The sequence below is a fragment of the Hylobates moloch genome, unplaced genomic scaffold (assembly GCF_009828535.3).
Source record: "Hylobates moloch isolate HMO894 unplaced genomic scaffold, HMol_V3 SCAFFOLD_1, whole genome shotgun sequence".
Taxonomy (NCBI): domain Eukaryota; kingdom Metazoa; phylum Chordata; class Mammalia; order Primates; family Hylobatidae; genus Hylobates; species Hylobates moloch.
This window is the reverse complement of record NW_026652276.1, coordinates 216,211,835-216,239,130: the sequence shown is the minus strand read 5'-3', so window position 1 is coordinate 216,239,130 and position 27,296 is coordinate 216,211,835. Positions and strand designations below refer to the sequence as shown.

The following is a 27,296-nucleotide window of genomic DNA, read 5'->3' as shown; positions in this document are numbered from 1 at the left end:
GCTTCTCTTATACTTTATAATAATCAGAAACTAAAATCATCAAAATGCTTCTGGAACAACCCACTCCAAAGAGTCTTGGAGGCCAAGGCAGGTGCAACCTTAGCTGCCAGCATTCAACCTTGGGAACTGCCCACCTCGTTCAGTCCCTCCCCTCGCAGCTCCTCTTCTGCATTACAAATCTTCATCATCAAAGGTCTCTGTGCACTGCAACATGATCATCTCTTCGTCAACGGGAAAGGATGCTTCCTGCAAGACACAGGGTGGAAGAGGTTCACTTTTTATCTGTGGGTCTCGGGCCCCAGGCAGATAGGAAGGCTCCTGCAACTCTGGTGTGCCCAGCCCCCAGACTCTATCCTATGTCTCTTTGGCTGCATTTTCACCTCCAGCTTGGGCCAGGAAGCAAAGGCTCTAAGGGGGAAGGTCCCATTTCCATTTCACTCAACTTAGCACTTTATGACCTCCAGAAAGGACACAGCAGAACTGGCTTCTTTTTTATCCTGGGGATTTCCAGGGTCCCACAAGAGAGACAGAGGACCTCATAAGGCTTTATCCCAATGCTCATCAATAGAAGATGGTGCACTGCACCACGGTGCTCCCACCAGTGAAACACCATGCAGCTCATTTCCAACAAAAATAATGAGACAGCACGCTCTCTGTGGGATACACTATTTACAAAGGGCAAAGTGCAAAGCAATGTGTACTATAGGCTACTACTATTTGTGTTTGAAAGAATATATAATATCTATAGAATATCTTTGGATGAGTGTACAAGAAACTGGTCACTGTTGTTGCCTCTGGGGGAGGGTATGGGGTAGGAAGCAAGGAAGAGAGAGAGACTAAGTGTCCATTGTATATCTTTTGGTAACTTGTAAATTTTATGCCATGTTTATGGGTTATCTATTAGGAGATGATATTTTTTTAAGCAGCAGCACTGCGGCTGGTCATGGTGGCTCAATGCCTGTAATCCCAGCACTTTGGGAGGCCAAGGCAGGCGGATCACCTGAGGTTAGGAGTTCGAGACCAGCCTGGCCAACATGGCGAAACCCTGTCTCTACTAAAAATACAAAAAAATTAGCCGGGTGTGGTGGTGTGCGCCTGTAATCCCAGCTACTCAGGAGGCCGTGGCACGAGAATTGCTTGAACCCGGGAGACAGAGGTTGCAGTGAGCCAAGATCACACCATGACTACACACCAGCCTGGGTGAAAAAAAAAGCAGCAGCACTGTTTGCTTAGCAAGGGTTTCTCAGTCCCTAAAGGGACACTGTAAACAGTGATCCCAGCCAACACCTCAGGACTCTCCATGACTTCTTCCTCTAAAAATATGTTCCTGAGGTTTTGCTCCTTCTGTCTGTCTCCATCCCAGCAGAAAATGACCCCTGTAACTTGTCGGCCCTGCAGATCAGGGTTGATCCCCATGGAACCAGGTGGCATCCCTGACCCCAGTCAACCATCTAATGAATGTGGGACCTGGTCCCAAGGGTGATATCCTGATAGTGGGGATGACCTCCACAAACTGAGCATTTCCTGCCCTGGAGAAGCAGTTCCCATTCACCATGCTCTCCTGATAGGGGCAGGGAAATAGGGATCAAGAGTGTCAGGGAGGTGGGACCACAGTCTCCAGGCAAATCATGTGGGCCCCTTGTCCAGCGGGAAGACAATGGCGAGGTTGGGAGGTGAATGCAACTTTTCTGTTTACACCAGAGTCTATCAAAGCCTGAGTCCTCCTGCCCCAGAGCCACTTGGACAGCTCATTCCAAATACAGATTTCTGGGGCCCGCTCTTGCAACACTGAGGCATCAGGAACCTAGGAGTGCTGAAGTTTGGCATCTTTGCTTTGTTCTGTTGTTGTTGTTGTTTGGAGAGAGTCTCACTCTGTTGCCCAGGCTGGAGTACAGTGGCGTGATCTCAGCTCACTGTAACCTCTGCCTTGTAGGCTCAAACAATCCTCCCAACTCAGCCTCCTGAGTAGCTGGGACTACAGGCATGTACCACCACACCCAGCTAATTTTTGTATTTTTTGTAGTGATGAGGTTTTGCCATGTTGTCCAGACTGGTCTTGAAATCCTGGGCTCAAGTGATCTGCCCACCTCAGCCTCCCAAAGTGCTGGGATTCCGGGCGTGAGCCACTGCGCCCAGCCATACCTTTGCTTTGTATGGATACTAGAATCCCTGCTTGTTATCTTTTCTGCCATATGTGGAGAAGGAGGGGAAGCAAAGATTGTCCTTTTTGTCTATTCTCAAAGTCTTGATAAAATGGGCTAATTTAACTGTATCTGAGAGAAAGAGGGGACAACTGGTCCAGAGGACAGTCACCCAAGGATTGGTGGGAAGGGGAGAGCAAACTGCAAGGAAGGGCTCCACGTAAAGATTCGCTGTGGTCCCAGCAGAAGGAAATGAAGACTTAGTTGGAAAAGGGCAAGTTATACCTTAGCCTATTGAACAGGTGTCTTGACTATTTTTAGACAAACATTTGCTATTATTATAACTTACCTTTTAAATAAACAGTTGTATTATTGCTAGACTAGTAAAGAAAAATCCATGGCTATGAATCTGAAAGGACCTGCCCCCTTGTGGCTCAGGTATAACCCCCCTTCTCCGACAAAAGCTTCCAGGAACGGCCCTCCTAACCAAGAGTCCTACTGCTCATATCACTGTAAGTGGAACAGTTTGGAAGCAGACATTAATATCCTTCAAAAGCTGACAGCAAATATTACTGAAGATGATGAAGACTGTAGAAGATGATGAAATAGCCCAGCGTTTTGGGAAGGTGTCAAGGGTTCACACAACATTTATGAATGCTTGCTGAGAGTCAGGCCCCTGGGATCGGGTTCCTGCTTCAAAGGGCTCCCAGTCGCGGTCTGCCTTTGAGCAGTGGTTCCCAACCTTTATGGCACCAGGGACCAGTTTCACGGAAGACAATTTTTCCACAGACCTGGGGTGGCAAGGGTGGTTTCAGGATGAAACCCTTCCACCTCAGATCATCAGGCATTAGTTAGATTCTCATAAGGAGACAGCAACCTAGACCCCTTGCATGAGCAGTTCATAATAGGGTCTGTGCTCCTATGAGAATCAGACCCCTTGCATGAGCAGTTCATAATAGGGTCTGTGCTCCTATGAGAATCTAACGCTGCCACTGATCTGACAGGAGGCAAAGCTCAGGCTGTCATGCTCACCTTCTGCTGTGCAGCTCTGTTCCTAGCAGGCCATAGATCTGTACTGGTCTGTGGCCTAGGAGTTGGGGACCCCTGCCCTAGAGGACACCTCTCTGTCTTTCCTGTTTCCCTGGCTATCTTCCATTCATTCTATAGGATGCGTCAGGCTGAAGGTGACCATCCATGGAGCAAGCCAGAGAGAATGAAGTGTCCCTGCCCAGTGGCTCCTCATGGTATGATTGGGGTGAGTTCTGGTTAGGGGGCTGCCCTTAAGAGCCCTTTTTGCTATCTAAGCAAGGTGGGCAGAGGTGCCACGGCCCTCTACTCCATCCTACCTGCTTTACTTGAGTGTTTGCACAGCTAAGGCCTTTAAAAAAGTCGATGATCTGCATATAGAGCTGAAACTTCTCCTCTGGGTTTTCTGGGTTGCAGCTGGCAAGCACTGAACTGACAACAGAAAGGAAGAAGAGACAACAAATATTCAGGATCCTGATCTTTCAACTCTGCTTCCCCCTCCCCTGAAAGATTTGGGTTACAGTATGAACCAAGCACTTGTAAATTCTCAGACAGCCTAGACCTCTCCTTGAAAGGTTTGTGTTACCTCTCCTTACATATCATGTCTGGAATCTCCTGGAAAATCGAGACTGTGGTGAGACAGGCTCCTGTGCCCTAATTTAGTGTTCTGAGCTGTGGCCACTGGAACAAGGGAACAAGAGTTCCTCTATCCCTTAGTCAATCTTCTGCAGAATGCCCCCACGGTTCTGGTTCCACTGTGGCTGCTGAGGCAGCTCTGGAGCACGCCGCACATCTTGAGTTCAGTTCGCTGAGTTGCCACTGCTCAGCGGGTCTAACGTGGAACTCAAGTCCTGGTGCAGAAAGGAGGCCTGTTGTGCAGGCTCTTTTCCTCCTGCCTGCCTGGGACAAGGGGAGAAGTCCTGTGTGACTTGAGCTTATGTCACCATAAGCAGCACAGTTTGGAAGCAGACATTAAAATCCTTCAAAAGCTGACAGCAACTGTTATTGCAGGGCCTCAGAAGATGATAAGTTAGCTCAACCTTCAGGAAAGGTGGCAGGGGCTCATGCAACATTTAGGAATGCCTGCTAAGAGCCAGGCCCTGCAATGTGGACCCTGCTTCAAAGGGCTTCTTAGAGCACAGAGGCTGTGTGTCTGTAGGACAGCTGGCACTCACTGTGAGTCAGTAGGCAGCCCTCACTTCCTCCCGGGATGAGGCACTGCAGTCAGCTGAGGAACCCTCTGTCAGCAACCCCTGACTTTTCTAGGGAAAGTGGAACATTTTTAATAGGTTGTTTTTCTGTTCCATCAGCAGGGCAGGGAGTTCTGAATATTGCTTGGCAAGGACAGGCTGGCAGCTTCTCGATGGTTGTCTTTGCAGTCCAAGCTCAGCCAGAAACAGGAATGTCTTTTCCAGCCAATTGAAGCAAAATGAAACTCCACTCACAGCTGAGAAGTGCTTGAGTCACTCTGTAAGGTCGATTTGGAGAGGACAAAGCCCTCCTCTGACAATCCCACTTCTCCCCAAGTCCATCTAGGCCTGGGTGGAACAGGGAGAATGGAGGGAAAATGCTGATGTGTGGTTTGCCTGAAGCTCTGCTGAAAGGCCAGCTGGGTTACTAGGGACGGCTTTGGCTCCAAGGCCTCACAGGCACCCATAGGCCAAGCTCCCCTTGAGAGCACAATGAGTTATTCATTGGGATCACAAGGATATGTCCCTCTCACCCCCAAAGCAGAAAAATAAATGTCCAGGATTCTTTTTAGCCATGATAGCAGCACAGGTATCTGAAGAACCTGTGCCTTCAGGCCCTAAGACCACAGGTTTTTCAAGCAAAGCAGCAAGGGAATTTCAGTCCTAAAGGATTTCTCTCAGAAAACACACCTTTGGGACACTGTTAGTCAAGCTGCTTCTTGTTTTAAAATCTTTTCACATCCTATTTTGTGTCTTCCCACTTCATTGGGTCAGCTATCCTTTTCTCCCCTCCTTCCATATCTGTTCCCATCAGCACCATGAAAAGCAGCAACCCCTGTTTGCAGAACTCAGAGAATCCCCTAAACTCAGGGCCCATGCCTGTTTGCATATTGGCCCTTATTCTCTGTGCCCCAGAGCCCCCTCCCCGCCTTATCCTTCCAGGTCAGCTGGGAGAACCTGCCCGCAAGCTGCCCTAGGTGCTACAGACTGATAGTTTGTGTTCTTCCAAAATTCATATGCTGAAGCCTAACCCCCAAGGTGATGGTGTTAGGAGGTGGGGGGCTCTGGGAGATCATAGACTAGGGCATGAAGATGGGCCCCTCATGATGGGATTAGTGCCCTTATAAAACAGGCCCCAGAGCCAGGTGCTGTGGCTCATGCCTGTAATCCTAGCAGTTGGGGAGCCGAGGTGGGTGGATCATCTGAGATCAGGGGTTCGAGACCAGCCAGGCCAACATGGCAAAATCCTGTCTCTGCTAAAAATACAAAAATTAGCCGAGCATAGTGGCATGCACCTGTAATCCCAGCTACTTGGCAGGCTGAGGCAGGAGAATCACTTGAACCCAGGAGGTGGAGGTTGCAGTGAGCCAAGATCACAGCACTGCACTCCAGCCTGGGTGACAGAGTGAGACTCTGTCTTAGAAAAAAAAAATTTTTTTTTTTAAAGAAATAGGTTCCAGAGAGATTCCTTGCCCCTACCCCACGTGAAGTTTTATCCAGAAGGTGCTGTCTGTGAAAAACCGAGGCTCTGACTCTGCTGGCACCTTGATCGTAGACTCCCCAACCTCCAGAACTGTGAGAAATACATTTCTGTTGTTTATAAGCCATCCGGCCTATGGCATTTAGTATATAATGGACTTAAGGCAGGGATACAGCAGCCCTCAGTGGAGGTTAGCAGGACTAACACACACTGGGAATAGGGTGCAAAGTGAACAGATGAGTTTCCACAACCTACAGCTGATAACCTGGTATGTCCCAGCCCTGTGCCAGGATGGAAGAATTTTCTACTCTGAAAATGCCACAGATAATGTCATCCCCAGGGCAATGACACAATCCTAGGACCAGCTCACTTCCAATCACAGAAAAAAGGTGGATCCCCAAGAATACCCACTGAATTAGGCACCACATCTGATTTGGCTCTGTGTCCCCACCCAAATCTCCTGTTGAATTATAATCCCCATGTGTTGAAGGAGGGGCCTGGTGAGGGGGTTGTGAATGAATCATGGAGGTAGATGTCCCCCTTGCTGTTCTCTTGACAGAATTCTCACAAGATCTTGTTGTTTGAAAAGTGTATCGCACTTCCCCCTTCACTCTCTCTCCTGTCTCCATGTGAGGATATACAGGTTTCCCCTTTGCCTTCCACCATGATCGTAAGTTTCCCCAGCCATGCCTCTTTTACAGCCTGTGGAACTGTGAGTCACTTAAACCTCTTTTCTTTATAAATTACCCAGTCTCAGGTAGTTCTTTGTAGCAGCGTGAGAATGGACTAATATAACACCCATCTAGGGACTGCAGAGGAGAGGCCCCTGAACACCCCAGCAGGGTGCACACACACACACTCCTCTCTCTGTCTCTCTCTCTCTCTCTGACTTACCACATTCATGCACATGCAAACTCACACATACACGCCCGCACACACACAATCTCACATCCACCCACACCGGGGCACATGATGCTATCTCATACCCTCTTCCTCACCTGGAGCTAGATGTACTTGGAACCTCACTTTTGTCCAGGAAGCTTGCCACATCAAAGGCATCCTCAAAAAGGATCTGAAAGAAAGCACAGCACGTCATGTGTGGGAAATAACTTGACAATTTCATGCTTGCCCTGGGCTGCTGGGGAGAGATGAGTGGAAAGGCTCTCTCTTTACACCACACCCCAGAGGGCATGCATGTCAGAGCTGGGGCCCATACCCAGGGGCTCTGCTTGCTGTTCTTTCTAGGGGGTGAATGCTAAACTCTAGAGTGCCCAGGACAAACTGCCAACCCTGGAGGTGGCTGTGAGGGACAGGACGAAATGGGGATTGTGACTTCTCTTGCCGAAGAAGGTGGGAGCTCAGGTGTGAGATGCAATTACCAGAGCCTCAGTTTACCATTGAGAAAAACCTCATCAAAACCTCCCAAGGTGGACAGATTATTGGAGCCCAGGGTCCCCAGTCTAGCAGTCTCATGCCAGGGCAGCTGAATCCAGAGGGTCAGGAAGGCTCTGGGTTAGGCTGCAGGCAGGCCACCTCCCAGGCCTGCCCCTTGCTAGCTGTGTGACCTGGGATGAGTTACTTCATCTCACAAATCCTCCTCTATAAAACAGGAATCACATTAGTGTCTACTCACAGGGCTATTCCAAGAATTAAGTAAGATAATGTATGTGAAGTATCTAGTTACATTTGAACATTATCCACTTTATAACAGACATACCTGGCACATAATTGAACATTGTCTGCTTTATAAGAGACATACATGTTCATTGTGGAAATTTTGGACAATAGAAACAGATCAAGAAAATAAGAATTACTGAGAAACAATCCCACCCAGATATCCATTGTTGACACATTGATGTAATTCTCTCCAGTCACTTCCCTAGGTCTATAATATATATTTCCAATTTGGAATCTTGCTATTTAGACAGTTTTTCATCCTGCTTCCCCCTAATGTGTTAGAGAATATTAAATATGTTACAGAAACATGATTTACACTTACATGACTGCCAGATTTAGCAAATACAAATACGGGATGCCTAGTTACATTTTGAATTTCAGATAAAGAATGAACAATTTTTAGTATAAGAATGTTTTGAATCATGCATGGGACGTTTTTGTATTAAAAATTGAATTGGGCATGCTTTACTTTAACTGACATCCCCTTTGCACTGGCAATCACGCCTAGGAGAGGAGAGGAGAGGAGAGGAAGTTCTCTGACCCTGAGGTGGCAGGTACTGGCAGGTTCCACCAGGGTCTCTCCTCTCCTCTTCCCTTCCTGCAACACACAGCTCTTCCAAGACGATTGGTGTCTGCCCTTTCAGTCTTCCTTCAATTGACTTCCTGGAACTGAATCCCTTGGGACTCTGGCCCTTCTCTTAGTTTTCCGGACATTTTCTGTTGTCCTTCTACTTGATATCTCTGTGGTCATTTCAAAGAGGATCTGGAAAGGGGCCACAGAAAGACCTGTGCTTCAGTGTCCATCAGCTCTGAAGCCTATCAGCTACATGTTGCTCCCTGGCAGGCCTGAAACAGGGGCCCAGAACTGAAATTCCTGTCCTTAAGCAATCAGCCCACCAAAGTTGCAGGCCACACATTGTGCTCACCTGTGCAAATCCCCCTCACAAGCCAGCCTGAGAGGGGACCCCAGACCAGGCTCCATAGCCTTTCCAGAGTGCCACCACACTCACAGGGCAGCTCATCTCTGAACTGAAATGGAGCAGTCCAGAGCCTCCTGGGCCCATCTGACCCTGCTGCTGGCCTCTAACACAACAGTTCTGCAGCAGAACCTCTCCAGGTGGACCAGGGGCTGCAGCAGTGTCACTGCACAGCAGGAGTAACTGTGGCTTTGTCCCTGCCTTGGGCATGGGAGTTCTCTGTTCTGCCTACCTTATCGCCCAGCCCTGGCCTGGCCTAAACCTGGGCACAGCAGTGCAGGCAGAGCCCTGCTTCTGGCCACAGCTGAGGGAATCTGCTGCCAGCTTCTCTTAATACCCAAAAAACATCAGCCCAAAGGCCTCCCTGAAAAACCCAGAAAAGCTGTTTCCATAATTTGGAGACATTAGATTCTGGTTGTTTTCTCTTTGGATGTGTTCTTCTTGAGGAAGTGTGCATGCTGGCACAGTCAAGTTTGGCAGAATTGCTCAGGCATTTGGTAGATACTGTCATGCATCACTTACTGATGGGGATAAGTTCTGAGAAATGTGTCCTTAGGCAACTTTGTCATGTGAACATCACAGAGTGTACTTATGCAAACCTAGATGGCATATATACATATATTTATCTTTTCTTTTTTGAGACAGAGTTTTACTCTTGTCACCCAGGCTGGAGTGCAATGGCATGATCTCAGCTCACTGCAACCTCCACCTCCCAGATTCAAGCGATTCTCCTGCCTCAGCCTCCCGAGTAGCTGGGATTACAGGCGCTCGCCACCACGCCCAGCTAATTTTTGTATTTTTAGTAAAGATGGTGTGTGACCATTTTGGCCAGGCTGGTCTCCAACTCCTGACCTCAGATGATCCACCCACCTCAGCCTCCCAAAGTGCTGGAATTACAGACTGGCGTCACCACGCCCAGCCCATATATTTATGTATACATATTTTTTCATATGGAAAACCAAAAATCCAAGTTCCATTACTGAATATCAATTATTTCCCCTACTTGATGTGCAATGCCAATATCAAGTGCCATATATCAGGTTTCCATATATGCTCCATTATCATCTTATGTGACCACCATTGTATATGTGGTCTGTTGTTGCCCAAAACATCTTTATGTAGCCCATGATTGTATTTTCCGTTCATTTTCTTCGTGTGAGACTCCAGGGCTTGGCACTTTGGGGCTGTAAACACATCTGTTGGCTGCCCTTTCATACATGCCTTGGGTATGAGGTCCTAATCATCTGGCTTTTTTTGAGCCATCATGGAACAGAACCCACATCTTCTCATGGTGGACCCAACATCAGAGGAAAACCAGATCAGAAGCCACAGTCTGGTGGACCAATGCTTGGAAGTCGGGGAAAGGATCAAGGCAGTAGCTGGTAGGCCATTGAACCTCTGCACCAGGAGTTCCCTCCAATAGGACCCACTGCACCAGCCACGAGGGAAGCTTGTTAAAAACGCAGATCCTGAGGCCCCACCCTCAGAGGCTCTGATTCAGTGTGTCTGGGATAGCAGCCTGGCCCCTGAGTTTTTTTTTTTAGATAGTCTTGCTCTGTTGCCAGGCTGGAGTGCAGTGACACGATCATAGCTTACTGCAGCCTTGACCTCCTGGGTTCAAAGGATCCTCCTGCCTCAGCCTCCTGAGTACCTGGGACTACAGGTGTACACCACCACACCGCTCTTTTAAGTTTTTAGTAGAGACGCAGTCTCACTGTGTTGTCCAGGCTGGTCTCAAACTCCTGGACTCAAGCATTGCTCCCACCTTGCTCGGCCTCCCGAAGTGCTGGGATTACAGGCGTGAGCCACTGCGCCTGGCCAGGCACCTGACTTTTAAAAAACTCCACAGGTGATTCAGTTGAGAAGCATCAGGGGAAATAATGTAGGGTTGACCATCAACAGGTGACCAAAAGACAGAGTAATGTGAAAAAATGTGTGATGAGAGAGATACAGTCACTGAAGTGGGAGCTGGGAGTTCTGGGCAAGTCACACTGCTGGTTAGGCCTGCAAACTGGAAGGACAGGAATGGGTGACACCTCTGTCGTTCTCCAGGCTTGGGCCTGATAGCTGAGGAAGCTTCTATAAAACGGAGGCATTCTAGGGCTGTAACTCCAGGGTCAGAGACAATCGAAAGCTCTCTGGCCCTAAGGCTCCACAGAGAGACACTGGGAAACTAGCATGTCGTCTCCTCAAAGGCTCCCCGACTGAGGAGCATTTGGAAAGTCAGGGCAAGGGGATGGCATGTATCAGGCAGAAGCCTTGGATGCTAAATGTCCACGAAGCACAGGGCATGTGCAGAGTGCGAATCGGCTGCGCCTGGGCTAGAGGAGCGAGCGCGGGCCGTGTGGTAGAGCAGTGTTCTGAGGCTGTCCTCATACTGGAAAAGCAGCTGTGAGCCCACTTTTATCTCCTTGCAGGGCGACCTCAAATGCTACCTGATGCTCTGCTTTGCAGACTATGGCCACGGCCATTCTGACTAGCGTTCTGAACGCTGAGAAATGTATTTACGGTAGCAGTTGTGGTAACCTCCCCTTCACAGAGCTGTCCCAGTGCTCTTTGGGGTGGGAACTGACCGCCTTTCAAGGGCTGGATCTGATTGGTCCAAGTGTGATCCTCTCTATGGCCAGTCATTGGCTCAGCAGGCTGGCAATTTGGCCAGTTCCAGCCAATGAGAGGGGAGGAGCGGTTCTGGAAAAGTTCTTCCTTAACTCTTTTTTTTTTTTTTTTTTTGAGACGGAGTCTCGCTCTCTCACCCAGGCTGGAGTGCAGTGGCGCGATCTCGGCTCACTGCAAGCTCCGCCTCCCGGGTTCACGCCATTCTCCTGCCTCAGCCTGTCCGAGTAGCTGGGACTACAGGCGCCCGCCACCACGCCCGGCTAATTTTTTTTTTTTTTTTTTGTATTTTTAGTAGAGAGGGGGTTTCACCGTGGTCTCGATCTTCTGACCTCGTGATCCGCCCGCCTCGGCCTCCCAAAGTGCTGGGATTACAAGCGTGAGCCACCGCGCCCGGCCCTTTAACTCTTAAGAAAGAGCTTTCATAGGAAATCTTTGTCTTACCTGATGTAGAGTAGGAAGAATGACAGTTGGATTGCTCTAGCTGCCGTTCCACAGCCACAGGGCCGGGGGAGGTGGGGAGGGTAGGGAAAGATAAGAAACTGAGCAGAGCCAAGGGAGGCCCGAATCTACGCGGACATGGTGAGCTCCTCCGCCTGCCTCGGACCTCCCCGGGTGTGAGGAGTGCATTTCTTCATGGTTTAATAATCCAGGCCCTGGCAGCCCAAAGAATCCCAATTGAGACAACCTCCCAAGCCTTGTCTTCTGCCATCCCCAGGGAAAGGCCAGGAAACTAACCGCAGAAAAACAAATGCTGTTCCCTGGCCCAGGGATTAGAAAATCAGAAACCGGCCAAGCGCGGTGGCTCACGCCTGAGTTCCCAGCACTTTGGAAGGCCGAGGCGGGCGGATCACGAGGTCAGGAGATCGAGACCATCCTGGCTAACACAGTGAAACCCCGTCTCTACTAAAAATACAAAAAATTAGCCGGGCGTGGTGGCGCGCGCCTGTAGTCCCAGCTACTCTGGAGGCTGAGGCAGGAGAATGAGGTGAACCCGGGAGGCAGAGCTTGCAGTGAACCGAGATCGCCCCACTGCACTCCAGCCTGGGTGACAGAGCGAGACTCCGTCTCAAAAAAAAAAAAAAGAAAAAAAGAAAGAAAATCAGAAACCTACCTTGGGAGCCACAAGGCAAACTGCACCTCCAACCTGCTAAATGCAAAGCCCTGGTGTCCCCGGGCGAGGGCGAGAGTGGTTCCTGCGCCCCATCCACGCCACCCCGGTGGGCCTGCTCACCTCCTCGGGCGTGGAGACCAGCGAGCAGCTGGCACCCTGGCTGTCCACACCGCTGTCCTTCACGCTGCCCTCGGCACAGGCCGGCTCTCGGCAGGCCTCCGCCAGGGTCGCAGGGCCGCGGTGCTTCTGCGCCCAGGCCTGCCAGAGGCTGGCCTTCCTCTCCTCCGAGAGGTTCTGCCACAGGTGGGAGATGGCCGCGGAGACGATGGGCAGCGCCGCCTCCTGCGGGGTAATGATCCCGCTGCCAGTCAGAAGGTCCATCGTCTGTTTGTAAAAGTTGAGATACCTGGAACAGAAGCGGCGCCGTCTCGCACCCCTAAAGCTCCCTTTCGAAGTGTCTCCTCGGGATTCGGTTCATGGCGTGTACCCCAGCACACAGGCCCGGCCACGGCGCCACGGCTCACCAAGGGCTTAGATTTCTCTGACTCTGCACGCCCCTGGCCCTTGGAGAGCAGCAGCCTTCTTGGGGGCCATGAAGGACATAGACTTGGGCTTTGGGGCCCCTCCCCAAGTTCTCCCAGTCCCTGCCCATGAAGCCTTCTGTGTTAGACAGAAGCAGATAAGAGGCGTAGCTGCCTCAGCTCTCATCCTAAGGGAATATTCTTGAAAATTCTGAGCCCATGAATGTGCTGGCATGTTAGGACTCCAACTTTAACCTGCAGCCCGAAAGTCAGGCTCGGCTGTGGAGAGAGCCTCCTGCTATTGAGCCAACTCCTCTGGAAGCCAACATGGCTGCTGAGGGGCTTTGAGTCTATGGAGGAGGCAGTGGCAAGGGACGTCTGAGCCAGCCATTCTCCATCTTTCCTACTATAAGAGCAGTGCGGACTTGTGGGGGTATGTGTTTTGAGGGAGAGAGGGGTTAGCCCTCATAATCACCATCAGCTGTGCCCTCCACAAGGCACCCCAAATAAACACTCAGTCTAAGTAAAAACACTGTATGAGTGTATGTGCTATGCTAATGTAGCTTCGAGACTATTTCTCTAGCCTCTCTGCCAGTCCTGCCCCTGAGCCCCTCCCATATGAAAATCCTGGAGATTTCGTGATTCAGGGCCTAGTCTGAACCATGCGCTCCAGCTGGGGTACACAGTTGCAGCATACCCCAGCCGGAGCCTCTGTCCTCTTCCCCATGGGAGGGAGCTCCATGGGTGCACAAAGCCACCCCACCCAACTGTTCACACCGTTCAAATTCCATGAGGTCAGGCGACAAAGTGCCTGGGGAGTATAAGATCACTTTTTTCTCCTCTTCCTCCTCCTTCTCTTCCTCCTCCTCCTCTTCCTCCTCCTCCTCTTCCTCCTCCTCCTCTTCTCCTCCTCCTCCTCTTCCTCCTCCTCCTCTTCCTCCTCCTCCTCTTCTTCTTCCTCCTCCTCTTCTTCTTGATCTTCCTCTTCCTCATCTTCCTCCTCCTCAGCACCCTTCCTGACTGCCTCAATTGGGCACCAAGGGGAGGAACCATTCTGAGGAAAACTGTTTGAAAGCAGGCTGGGAAAGAAAACAGAAACAAGACAACTATAGATTAATATCCCTCGTGAACATGGACAAGAAATTCTTAGCAACTTTAGCAGGTATACATGTATGTGTATGTGTGTGTGTGTAGGTGTACATATCATGACCAAATGAGCTTTTTCCTAGGAATGCAAGAGAACTGGTTCAACATTTGAAAATCAATCAATGCAATTCACCATATCAACAGACTACAGAAGAAAAACCTCAATAGATGCGGAAAAAGCATCTGACAAAATCAACATCCAGGCATGATAAAAACTCTCAGCAAACTAGGAATAAAAAGGAGCTTTGTTAACCTGAAAAAGGGTATCTCCAAAAAACCTACCGCTAACATCGTGCTTAATGGCAAAAGACAGTTTCCCCTCTCGATCAGGAATAAGATGAGACTGTCCACTCTTACTACTTCTATTCAAAATTGTTCTGGAGGTTCTAGCCAGTCCAGTAAGGCAAGCAAAAAAATTAAAGGAATATACATTGGAGCAGAAGAAACAAATCTGTCTTTATTTGCAGACAGTGTGATTATCTGTGTAGAAAAATCTCAAATAATCTACTCACATGTCATTAGAACCAAGAAGGGAGTTTAGCAAGTTTGCAGAAGACAATATCAGAATATAAAAATCAATAATATTGCTACATAGTAGCAATGAACAATTGGAAATTGAAATTTTAAAAAGCGTCATTTACAATAACATGAAAAAATGACATACTTAGGTTTAAACAAAAAGCTCGTCTATTAAAAAAAGGATAAATTGGACTCATCAAAATTTGCAAATTCTGCTCTTCAAAAGACACCTTGAAGAGAATGAAACAATAGGATATAATTTGGAAAAGTCAGGACCTGCACCCAGGATCTCTTTATACTTACAGGAATAATCCCCAAGGTACCATGTTGAGTCAAAAAAGCAAGCTCGGCTGGGAGCGGTGGCTTACGCCTGTAATCCCAACACTTTGGGAGGCCAAGGCAGGAAGATACCTTGAGGTCAGGAGTTTGAGACCAGCTTGGCCAACATGGTGAAACCCCGCCTCTACTAAAAATACAAAAACTAGCCAGGCGTGATGGCGGGCGCCTGTAATCCCAGTTACTTGGGAGCCTGAGGCAGGAGAAGCTCTTGAACCTGGGAGGCAGAGATGGCAGTGAACTGAGATCATGCCACTGCACTCCAGCCTGGGTGACAGAGCGAGACTCCATCTCAAAAAACAAAACAAAACAAAAACAAAAACAAAAAACCATGAGATCATAAAAGTACATTTCTCAAATCAGTTTCTCCTTCAAAGTATGAATGTGACATATTAATAATGTTCCCCTTTCAGCATTTGTGACACCTGGGTGTACCATGGTTCCTTTTCCTTGCTGAAGTTTAAGTTAGCTTTTCTTAGATTCCCAGGAGGCTTGGAATATAGACTGAGATTTGCATTTTCCTGATTGTCATATGTATCCTCCAAGAAAGCCATTAGTTGTGGCTTTAAAAAATATATATAGAAAAAGCTATAATATAATGTAAACACTATGGTCTCATTTCTCTAAAGAATAATGTGCAACATTTTTAAAAAACTTGATGGATTTTCTTGAAAATTAACATTGATTTTCTTTGAGTTCTGGGACAATATATGTTTTCTATTTTCTGGCTTTTGTGTATTTTCTGCATAGTCTGTGATAAGCATGTTTCCCATTTTTATAATTGGGAAAAAATTGATGCATGTTACTAGAATAAAAGAGAAAGGAATGGTCTCCAGCATATGGCTGTTTTGAATGGTGAGCAGCAGCCCTGATGGTTCTGCAGGCTGGAGAGGAAGGGTGAGTTGCCACCAGACAGTACTGATGGCTGTGAGGACACAGCAGGTCCCCAGCTTCCTGGGGTTTGTGGTGTCTTACCTGTCATTTCCAGAATACATGCTGGCGTATTCTTTCTTGACCTCCTCTAAGCTGCTTGCATGCCCATCTTCCAGGTTGAAGGATGCTATCGGGGAGTTGAAGGCCAGGAACACAAAGAGAAAAGTCAAGCCTCTGTTGAGTCTTTCCCACCCTTCTGGCCCAGGTGGGCTGTGAGTGGGACCCTGAACCCTCCAGGGTCAGCATTAGGGAGACGAGGGCCCAGTTTCTCCTTCTAGATGTGAGGGGAGAGCCTTAGACAAGCAGCAGCCCACTTTTCCTCTGGCCTCTGAAGATGAGATCAGGTGCCTTTGGCAGCACTCCAGTAGGGAACTCATCAAAGTCTCATGGCCTGGTGACCCTGGCCGGTCTTGCTGGACTGCAGGCTCACTAAGGACAGGGTCCCTCAACATTGGCCCAAGCACAGTTCCTGGCACACAGTAAGCCCTCAATAAATATTCGTTGATTCATTGTAACCCGACTTCTGTTTTCAGTAGAAAAACAGAACCAGTTTTCTCAGGGAGGGAGATGGGATTGGCAAGTAGGGATCTATTACCTTTCAGCTTCAGCAAATTATCCAGGGTTTGCTCCAGTTCCGGAATATGACTCTTTGCCTTATTCAGAACCTGCCACTGAGGATAGACAGAGACAATGCTGAAAGCCAGCCTCTCGCTGCAGAGACTGGTTTTGTGGACCCAGGAATCCCTTCCCAGGGCTGAGGCCACACTCCCTCAGATGCAAAGTCACATCCCTTAACCTTGTCAGTAAAAAGAATAGGAAGTTTGTTCTGATGCACAGGAGGCATGAAGTTTTGTTTGTAGCCTAGGAATGGGTTCTCACCGAAATGCCAAAGGATTTAGAAAGAGTTAAGCTTTATTCAGCAAATTGCTAGTGCTGTAGAAAGGCAAATGACTACAGAGGCGGCTTGAAGGTGGAATAAGGAGTGATGGAAGAGGCGCATTCTGCATGAATGTCAACCCCAAGCTTGCACAAAGCAGAGCTAGACTTCAGCTCAGTTGTAACCTTGTGCAAAGGGCTAGTTAATATTAAATGTCCTATTCTCCCACTATTTTTACCTGCTAACTGCATATGCTCCAGATGATCTAAAAACTTATCAAATGCTGTCAACCTGAACTCTAAATTTCCCTCTTTCCCTTTTTCCCTCTCTCCTTCCCTCCCTCCCCTCCCTTCTGCTCCCCTCCGTCCCTCCCTCCCTCCCCCCTTCCTTCCTTCCTTCCAACTTCCTTCCTTTTTTCCCTCCCTCCCTCCCTTCCTTTCCTTCCTTCCTTTTTCTTTCCCTCCTCTTCCTTCCTTCTTCCCTCCTTCCTTCCTGTATGTAACATTATTAAAGTCAAAATGGTAACAGCAAGTTTATTCAAAAATGAGAAATGCTAAATGTTGTTTATTAGGCTGACCATCTATATCTGTCAGAGGCTGCATGCATCCCTTGGGCATGTACAAGGGCAAAACTGTGTGCTAAGTCCCAGGGATACAGAGTACATAAGACAGTCCACACTCTCAGGGTGCTGACCTCTGACAGGTAAGACAAGCATGGAAACAACCCCTCATAACACAAGATAGAATTAAGTAGGTACTAACAAGGGGTAGAAGCAAAGGGCTGTGGAAATGTACAAGGAGGAAGGAATAGTCCAACTGGAGGGGTCCGGAAGATTCCATGGAGCAGGGCAGCTAAGCAGAGTGAGCCAAGCCCAGCTTTGAAGTGTGCACAGAATCCCAAAGGCAGAGCTAACTGCAGGGGCAGAGACACAGAGGCCATGAGAGGCAGGCCTGGCTCAGGGAACTGCTGTAGTGAGACGTGGCCAGAGTGTGGGGTGGGCATGGGGGGACCCCAAAGCAGCTGGGGGCAGAGCAGCCTGGGATTTGACATTCTACATTCCAAGGATTCTGGTGGGTGCCTAAAAAGGAGACTTGAGTGGGGCTGGAGTCACAGTGCTCTGCCAGCCCAAAGAGAAAGTGAAGGGAACCGCAGCTGCATGATGATACGGTGGATTGCAAGCTCCCTGAGCACTCCTACGTGTTTTGCTCTCCCCAGTCCCAGAGCTCATGTTGATGCTGTTGGGTCAGCAAGGACTTGGAACCAGGGGCTGACTGATTTCCAGCATCTTGGGCTTGTTCGTAGGGTGGAAAGATGATTCTTCACCTGCTGTGGTCTGAATGTTTGTGTCCCCCCAAAATTTAGTATGTTGAGACCCAATCCCCGATATGATAGTATTAAGAGGTGGGGGCTTTTGGAAGGTGATTAAGGTGATTGGTGCCCTTATAAAAGAGTCCTGAGGGAACCTGTTTGTCTTTCCCCCATGTGAGGACACAGCAAGACAGCCCTGTCTATGAACCAGGGAGCATGCCCTCACCAGACACCCAATCGGATGACACCTTTGTCTTGGACTTCACAGGCTCCAGAACCGGGAGCAATAGACTTCTGTTGTTTATAAATTACCCTGTCTAGGGCATTTGTCACTACCCCAGCAGAAGTGGCAGCTCCAGGCCAGTCCCTGCCTTGCAGCGCAGTCCCTCCACACGTGAAAACGTCTCCTCCCCCGTGGAAATGTCCCCTCTCCTCCTCCAGGTCCCCATACCTTTGAGGCTGTGAGATCAGACTGAGAGTACACTGTCTTCCTGAGGTTATTGAAGAGCGCTGCCAGGGTGGCTCGGTGGCGGGCCTGGGACAGCCGTCTCCGGGCCACCCGATGCTCAAGCTCCTGCAGCTGTGCTGGCAGCTGGGGTGTCGCTCTGTCATGGGGATTGCTGTTTTCTTCAGGGGTTGCCATTATAAGCTGTAATGTAATATTATGCTTTTCTTTGCCCTAGATAATAAAAATACAATATTAAAGGAAAAGGAAGGCAAATTGAGGCAGGCAGAAAGGAGGTACCCTTCCCAAGTAAAGGCCCCAAATTCGCTGCCTCATGAATTCAGTTATTGGCAAGATTTACAGTGAGAGAAATTTGAGAAGTTTACAAAAGCCCTTTGAAGGTGATGTTGGTCAATTGCTAATTAAGAAAAGTAGATAGAGATTATACAGGGTCAACACGAATTCTGTTTTTGAAATTCAACTCCTAAAATTGCAAACCACCCATATAGGACTTAAGAGTTGAGGGGCCCTGGAACTTACCTCGAAAGGTTCCAACACATTGCAGGTACTCACCAGACACTCGTTAATTTCAGGGGTTAATTTTAAGCTTGGCCAAGGAGAGCAGCCATACCCTGAGATCTCAGGCTTTACTTTAGTCTGTTCAAAGCCGAACAGGTACTTGTCCCCACTGTGAGGTCTTTTCTACCTTAAGAATGCCCCCTCTTTGATGTGGGTAGTAGTTACACAGGTGTATGCATATGAAAAAAAATCCCTCAAGGGGTACACTTTAGACTCGTGAATTTTTCTGTGATATACCTCAAGGAAAAAAAAAAAAAGAAAACAAGAAAATTCACTTTACCACTTGTGCAAGCAAGAAGTTACCCGATGACAGAGAATTGAAAGCCATTTTGCCTTATCTTGACTCTAGTGGGTTCTGGAGATGATCACTGTGTCCTTCTTTGTTACATCTGAGCTTACAAGCCAGAAGCCCTTCCCTAGGAGAGGCGATTCTGGGACTGACATGTAATTGTTTTGATAAGATACAGGGGCCAGGGCCTTTTACCTGAGCCATAGACCCTTCCATCAGGCCTCACCCCACCACTCAGAGATCTACTCCCCACTAGCCTGCCTGCTCTTTGGACAGAGAGGCGCGACTTCGTCACTTCTGTACCCTCAGTGCATAACACAGAGCCTGGCCCCCATTAGGTGCTCAGTGCTGGAGTTTCTGATGAATTACAGTGAGAGGTTTCCGCTAGGTCCACTCCCCGCTGAGCTCAGTCCGTACAGAGACAATGCATGACCTCCGCCAGGGGTTTGTTAATTTTGAGGTATGTTAGGGTCACCTGCAGAGACTGTTGAAAATATACATGCCCAGGCCCTGCCTTGAAAACATTGGATCTGAACCCAGCGTGCAGTTCCCAGGGTGATTGTTATACTTTCACAATTTGAGAGCCACCGCTAACTTTTGATTTGTGTGTCAAGCATCACCACAGCTGGCAGCAGCAGGAAACAGAATCTTCATTAAGGGATTATGGGGAAGGGAGATGGAAGACACCTTTCCCACTATGTTTTAGTACGGAAAATAGGCCAACGAGATGGTAAACCCAATCAGGCAGTGTGGGATGTTGAAACACTTTTTAGGTCAGAAAACAATTTCTCATCAATAATCTGCTCTTCCCCAGAGTATCGACTTTCCCTTGTTTTGCTTTTTGGAACAGGGCAGGAAGATGGGAACAGTGATGCTGTGGTTGCCCATGCTGGTCCCTGCATGTCTCTGTCACATCTGTTACCAGGAGTTACACTGTGGTATCTTCCAAGGGAAAACAGCACGAATCTGCAGAGGCCCCTCAAGCCCAGCTCCAGGGTTATGTTAGATTAAAGCCTATGCCTTCATGGTCTTCAATTTCCAGATACCAACTAATCTTTAATAGGAAGTACAGTGAAACTGTGAAGATTTTGAACTGCCCAGGGAAAATGAGAAACTTTTGAACAGAAGAATATAGGTTTTTTTTTGTTTTTTGTTTTTACTTGTTTAAATTAAGGAGTAGCAGATGTGTCTGGACACCAGGGGATTTAGGTTAACATACAGAAAAAGCAAAGCGGGTGGGAAGCACTGTTCTACATGAACAGAGATATAAAAATAACAGGTTCCTCCCAGGACCTCAAGTTCTCTAACAGTCTCAGGATACTAACACCAAAGGCCTCTGGGCTTGTAGGGAATATGGAGTTCTCCCATTGCCAGTGCCGGCTGTCCTCCCTTCTGCCCAAACACGCTCAGCCTGAAATTCCTGGATGGCTGTGTGGACAGTTTCGGCCTTGGACAAGGGTGCAGTCCTCTGCCTCCCCCATAGGGGGCAGACTTCCCACCAGTCGCCTCTAGGGGCCGCCAGGGCTGCTTGCCCCTAGGGGCGGGGACAGCCCCAGACCATGCTGGCCAAGCTGCCTGAAGCCATGGCCTCCATCTTGCCTGCCCCCAGGCGCCACCTGTTCAGGAGCTGGGGGAAATTTCCACCCCCGCCTTGGCTCAGGGAGGGGGCACACCGCAGGAAAGATGGGAGATGACTCTTCTCCTCTGCTTTAAGGGCAGAATCAAGCCCTGGAGATGTTACTCTTAATTAGACCTTGAGTGATTTTCAGTGTCTTCCCTCTAGATCCTGCCTCCTGCTCACTACTAGGAACCACTGTGCTATGATCCGCACAAGGCATTCTTTCCAAGTTATTTCGATTGACTTGGAATTTTTTTCTTGTCTGTGGCCCTGACAGAGTCTTAGGTGGATCTTTGTTAGACAGAGCTCTTTTTTTTTTTTTTCTTTTGAGACGGAGTCTCGCTCTGTCGCCTGGATTGGAGTGCAGTGCCGTGATCTCAGCTCACTGCAACCTCCGCCTCCCGGGTTCAAGCGATTCTCCTGCCTCAGCCTCCTGAGTAGCTGGGATCACAGGCACGCGCCACCATGCCCAGCTAACTTTTATATTTTTAGTAGAGATGGGGTTTCACCATGTTGGTCAGGCTGGTGTCGAACTCCTGACCTCCTGATCCGCCTGCCTCAGCCTCCCAAAGTGCAGGGTTTACAAGCGTGAGCCACCGCGCCCGGCGGACAGAGCTCTTTTTATCTAATAATACGCTTGGGTCTGTCCCATCAGCACCTGTGATTTGTGTGAAGGGCTGGCTCGCCTGGAACAAGTGCCTCAGAAGTTACTGTCTAGGATGGGGAGAGGAGGGCAGGATCCTCCGCCTTATTCCAAGATTAGCCGTTTGGCTAGGAAGGGGGAATGAAACATACTGTGAAAGGGGGAGCTAACTATTGTAAAAATGAGATCAAGAAGTGATCTGTTTTTTAAAAACAAAACTTGGCTCTCCTAAAAGCCCTCTGCAGTTGCAAAGTATGTCGAAGAAACTGCTCCCAGCAGTGTAAGGAATTATACCACAGTAGAGAAAATACTCTGGAACCTCCCTAGGGCCTGGAACTGCATTTTAATAGCCTTGAAAACTCAGAATCTCCCAATTGCCCCTTTGGTTTGCTCCCCTGCTCACCAATCTTTATTCCATGACCCACTGCCCCTTCTTCCATCTATAATACCATCTCTCTCTGCCCCTGTCTTCAGTTTCTATGGATCTAGAGCCAACTTGCCCTTCAATTCCCAGTTTAAGTCCCAATTCCTTTAATGAGCTTCCCAGTCCCAGGCCACACTGGTTTCTAACTCAATCATGTTCTGGCAACAACTTAGTAAAATCTTTGGTCGGCACCTGTGTGTCAAGCATCAGTTGTGTCCCTCCCAGGAAGTGGTACCATGCATAGACATAGATGATTAACTCAAGCTTCCCTTTCTTGGCTGCCTCTCCCAAACTAAAACCACTAAGAATTCTATTGCCTGGACTACTAAGACAAAAATCTCTCAAGGGCAGAGGCACTGGGTTGAATGAGCTAAAGGAAAATAAAGATTAAGAGAAAAGCTTGGTGGGCGGAGGAGAAATAACATCTTAGTTCCACCCTAACCCAAAAGACCTCTCTGCATGCCATTGAGAAGCCTTCAAAATCTCTTTCAAGGTGATGTTAATTAAGAAAGGTAGTGAAGATTATACAGGTTGAAGAAGCTGGATATCCTATCCAGACTTGGAAAACTGGGCATGCTTGGAGAGGTGAATGTGAATGTTCGGGCATCTAAAATGAGCAAGAATTGAGGAAACTCAGTACAGAGATAGTAGTTTGAAGGAAGCTAATATTAAGGATGATGCAGAGACAGTCAAAGATGGGATGAGCTGGTAAAGGGAAAGGCAAGTTGGGTTATGGATTGGCTTGAGACCTGGGTCATAACCATATCTTCAGGCTAACCAACCTTGTGACCTTGTGACTTTGGATGAGGCAAGAAATCTGTCTAGTTCACACACACACACACACACACACACACACACACACACACACACACACACACACACACACACACACACACACACACACACACACACACACACACATATATATACATATAAAAATAAAGATGGGATCTCACTATGTTGCCCGGGCTGGTCTTGAATGCCTGGGCTCAAGTGAACCTCCCGCCTCAGCCTCCTAAAGTGTTGGCATTACAAATATGAGACACCACCTCTGGCCTCTAGTTCTTAAGTTTTTTTTTTTCCTCTTTCTTTTGAGATATGGTCTTGCTCCATTGCCCAGGCTGGAGTGCAGTGGCAAGCTCATGGCTCGTTGCATCCTTGAACCCCTAGGCTCATTGCAGCCTCAAACTCCTAGGCTCAAGTGATCCTTCCACCTCACTCTCCTGGGTAGCTGGGACTACAGACATGCACCACTGGGCCTGGCTAAATTTTTCTGTAGAGATGGGGTCTCACTATGTTGCCTAGGTTGGTCTTGAACTCCTGGGCTCAAGTGATCCTCCTATCTTGGCCTCCCAAAGTGCTGGGATTACAGGCATGAGCCACCATGTCTGGCCTTAATTTCTTTATCTGCATAAAGGAGGTAAAAATTCTTTAACTAGATTATAGTCTGAACGTTTTCATTTTTAAAAGGTCATGATCAGCCGGGCGCGGTGGCTCACGCCTGTAATCCCAGCACATTGGGGGGCCGAGGCAGGCGAATCATTTGAGGTAAGGAGTTCGAGACCAGCCTGGCCAACATGGTGAAACCCCGTCTCTTACTAAAAATAGAAAAATTAGCCGGTGTGGTGGCAGGCACCTATAATCTCAGTTACTCAGGAAGCTGAGGCAGGAGAATCACTTGAACCCAGGAGGTGGAGGTTGCAGTGAGCCGAGATCATGCCACTGTACTCCAACCTGGGCGATAAGAGTGAAACTCTGTCTCAAAAAAAAAAAAAAAAAAAAGTCATGATCATGATTCTATGAGCATCTGGAGCAATAATAATAATAATAATAATAATAAAACATAAGCCACTCAAAACCAATAGAAGTGGGGTATGGAGCACATAGTTGTATGAGAAGTTTCATCTTAAGGAATTTTGGAGACTTCCTTACGTTTATGAACAAATGTTTACTGAACACTTTCTCTGTGCAAAGCCCATTTATTCTGGAGGAAACTGGAGCCCCAAATAATACTAGGCCTTTCAGAATGGCCATAGCTCTAACATATTTTCCCCTTTAAAAAACTTATTGCTGCCCAGGCACGGTGGCTCTTGCCTGTAATCCTAGCACTTTGGGAGGCTGAGGCAGGAGGATCACTTGAGCTCAGGAGTTTGAGACCAGCCTGGGCAACGTGGCCAAACCCCATTTCTACAAAAAATACAAAAATTATCCGGGTGTCATGTGCCTGTAGTCCCAGCCACCCAGGAGGCTGATTTGGGAGGATCACTTGAGCCTGGGAAGCAGAGGTTGCAGTGAGCTGAGATCGTGCTACTGCACTCCAGCCTGGGTGACAGAGTGAGATTCTGTCTAAAAGCAAACAAGTGAACAAACAAAACCAAAACTTATTGCTGTGTTCAACCTTGTTCATGAGATCAGCTTGCCAAACATAACCTTTCAGTCTAACAAAGTTAGAAGGCCGCTTTGTTGATACCTTCTTCTAAAAGGGCATTTTGTGAGGATTAACACTGTCACATGACATATTTTTTATTAATTGTCATCTATAAAGCAGAGCATACTTTCATTACCACATATTTTCCTATTAAAATACTATTTAATATCCACTCAGAGCTGACATTTAAAAAACTCCCTAGACTAAACTTTAAAAAAATGCCCTCACCTTCTCCAAGTTTCAGAGAAATGTTCATTTTTAAGCATCAGTCCACAAAATATTTGAGTGTGATCCATTCTCATTAGCAAGCCCCAGACAATATAATACACTGGATAATGTACTACAATCCACAGACAGCTTCCTTTGATTCTCTATCTATATCAAATTATGTAAACATAATCCAGAATTGGCTGGGTGTGGTGGCTCATGCCTGTAATCCCAGAACTTTGGGAAGCCAAGGTGGACGGATCACCTGAGGTCAGGAGTTTGAGAGCAGCCCGGCCAACACGGTGAAACCCCTGTCTCTACTAGAAATACAAAAAATTAACCAGGCGTGGTGGCTCACACCTGTAGTTCAGCTACTCAGGAGGCTGAGGCAGGAGAATCGCTTGAACCCGGGAGGCGGAGGTTGCAGTGAGCTGAGATCGCGCCATTGCACTCCAGCCTGGGTGACAAGAGCGAAACTCCGTCTTAAAATGATAATAATAATCACCATCATCCAGAATCAGTCTCAAAAATGTAGGTAGCCACGATGACGGATACAAAAGGCTCCTGTGAACCCCGCGCTAAAAGTTCACCTGTTTGGCTCCACTGCACTGAATTATTTCATGTCTACACAAACACTCATATGCCCAAGGGCACCTTTCTGGAGAGGAGCGTTCAAAGGATACTTACTCGCCGACGGTGCACGCGACGTCCCCACTCCCGGGACAGCAGTCACCCGGCTTCGTGCGCCGGAGTGGGGATCGCGGCTCCTGTCAAGGTCAGAAAACAGACCTGGCACCTCGTTACAGGGGTGGGGACCAATCGCGGCCCTGTCCCCGGCCGCCACAGCCAATGGGAATGCGCGGTGACGGGCCAATGGGCGTGTGGGCAGTGGAAGAAACAGTGTTACAAGTTGTCCGAAGGCGACAGAAAAGGGAGGAGAGAGAAAAGGGAGGGGCGGGGCTGACTCACCTCGCAGGGTCGCGAGGGGTCAGGGAGGGGACCCCCGCGTCAGTAATCAGCTCAGGGGCTCCACACAGCCTTCGTGTGTCCAAGGAGGTCTAAGTAGATGCCCTCCAGCTGGTTCCACTCACCTGGCACTGAGCCCCAGTTTTCTCATCTCTCAAATAGCGCAATGGCACCAGCTTACAGGGTTGTCCTGAGGGTTAGGGAAAACCCCTTAGATAAAGGAATCAAAATACCAGGCTCGCTGTCTCAAGCGAAAACATGAGAAAACGGCATGAAGGAAATAAACGCATAAAAGGAGAGAGGGGAATAGCATTTTAAATAAGGCAGGAAGAAACAGAGGATGGGGGGAGAAAATGGGGTGCAGAGAAGGAACCTTTAATAGCTCAGATTAAAATATCAAGAATAAGAGAGAAAAGGGGTTCACTCTGGGTAATAGGAAGTAGGTATTCTTTCAGTTTGGAAAAAAAATCATTTTTGCTCCCCAAATATAGATGTACTCTCGTTTAGGCTTCTTTTTGCTTGTATGCTTATATCCTGAAATATTTCGTGATGCTCGTGATCCTACTATATCTGGTTGACACTGGTGGGGGTACCAGCGAGGCCCTGCACATTTGGTAGCAGAGGCAGGACCAAGCCCCTCGAAGTGCCCGGCTCAGGGCCGGTGCACGGTGCAAGAAGCATGGCTCCGCCCAGGCGCCCCCTTGCTGCCATCTGATGGGTGAGCTCCTTCCCTCCTGAGGCAGGGGTGAAACAGGGGTCACAGGCTTAGCGGCGTAGCAGGGGATTCCGGATTAGAATCCACCTCTCAGGGACTGAGAGGACTATCAACGAGCCCCTACGGAAAGCACGCAATAGGGTACCTGGCAGGCTTAGACACTCATGAAGTTTGACGTCAATGAGATTGATGTCCCACATATAAAGAAACCGTCGCATAAAAACAGAAAAACCTTCCAGTAAGGGTCAATTCTCATTCTCCCATTCTAGCACTTTTTTTTTCCTGAGACAGGTTCTCATTCTGTCGCCCAGGTTGGAGTGCACTGCAGCCTCATTGCAGCCTCGAATTCCCGGGCTCAAGCGATTCTCCTGCCTCAGCCTCCTGAGTAGCTGGGACTGCAGGCCCGCACCACCACACCATGCTAATTTTTAATTTTTTTGTAGAGACAGGCCTTTCTAGGAAAATTTAAAATGTTCATTTCACTCCAAAATTCTGCTTGGGTCGCTGCCCCCCTTCTGGCTCTCATGCAGCCCTTGACCTAGGTCGCTCAGGGCTTTAAGGAGCTTGTCACTGCCCCACTCCACCCCTACTCCCTGACTTTTCTCTCCTGGGCCTGCCCACACCTCCCACCACCAACCTCCCACCACCAGCCCTACCTGCAGTGTTGCTGGGGACCTAGGAGTTTGTGAAGCTCTGTCGTGGGGGGCCGTATCCTTGCACCGAGATGACACAGAGTGGTTTGGAAACTGACCTCTGACCTGCCGCAACCTTTCATGTAGTCACCCCACCTCCCGCCCCAAGCACTGCCACACACACAAGCAGATGTGCACCCAGAAAAAATGTAGTCCTGGGGGGAAAGTTACTAAGAAGCTTACTTACCTGCCACAGCCTGATTTCTTGATTGAAAATGAGGATCTTGTCCACATCAATCTTCCCCATAGCTGCAAGGCAGAAGGCTCTGCCCATGAACACTGGGGGCCTCCTGGTGGCCTCTCACTAGCTCTGGATACAATGAGTTATCCCTGGTAACATCCACACACACCACCACCCTCTGACCTTGACCCCTTCCTCCCAGTAGCAAAACTTTTGCCTTAAAATACACCCCCTCCCCACCACAGGAACAT

The 27,296-nt window shown here is 48.5% G+C and overlaps 1 protein-coding gene across 2 annotated transcripts; it reads right to left on the bottom strand.

The window, feature by feature from the left end:
* On the bottom strand, nt 1-27,176 carry STRA8 (stimulated by retinoic acid 8). 2 transcript variants are annotated; one of them, XM_058435850.1, is made up of 10 exons: nt 25,179-25,227; nt 18,310-18,537; nt 16,269-16,344; nt 15,716-15,800; nt 13,655-13,818; nt 13,517-13,592; nt 12,339-12,624; nt 6,836-6,909; nt 3,488-3,599; nt 145-246 (listed from the first exon to the last, which is right to left on the bottom strand). In XM_058435850.1, exons 2-10 carry the CDS (start codon nt 18,499-18,501, stop codon nt 172-174), a joined length of 1,140 nt encoding a protein of 379 aa, XP_058291833.1. In that variant the 5' UTR covers nt 18,502-18,537; nt 25,179-25,227; the 3' UTR covers nt 145-171. The 2 variants fall into 2 exon arrangements, with proteins under 2 accessions (XP_032609437.2, XP_058291833.1); XM_032753546.2 differs by lacking the exons at nt 13,517-13,592; nt 25,179-25,227 and adding an exon at nt 27,052-27,176 and having other exon boundaries at nt 1-246; nt 13,777-13,803; nt 18,310-18,507.
* Between the last annotated feature and the right edge of the window lie 120 nt (nt 27,177-27,296).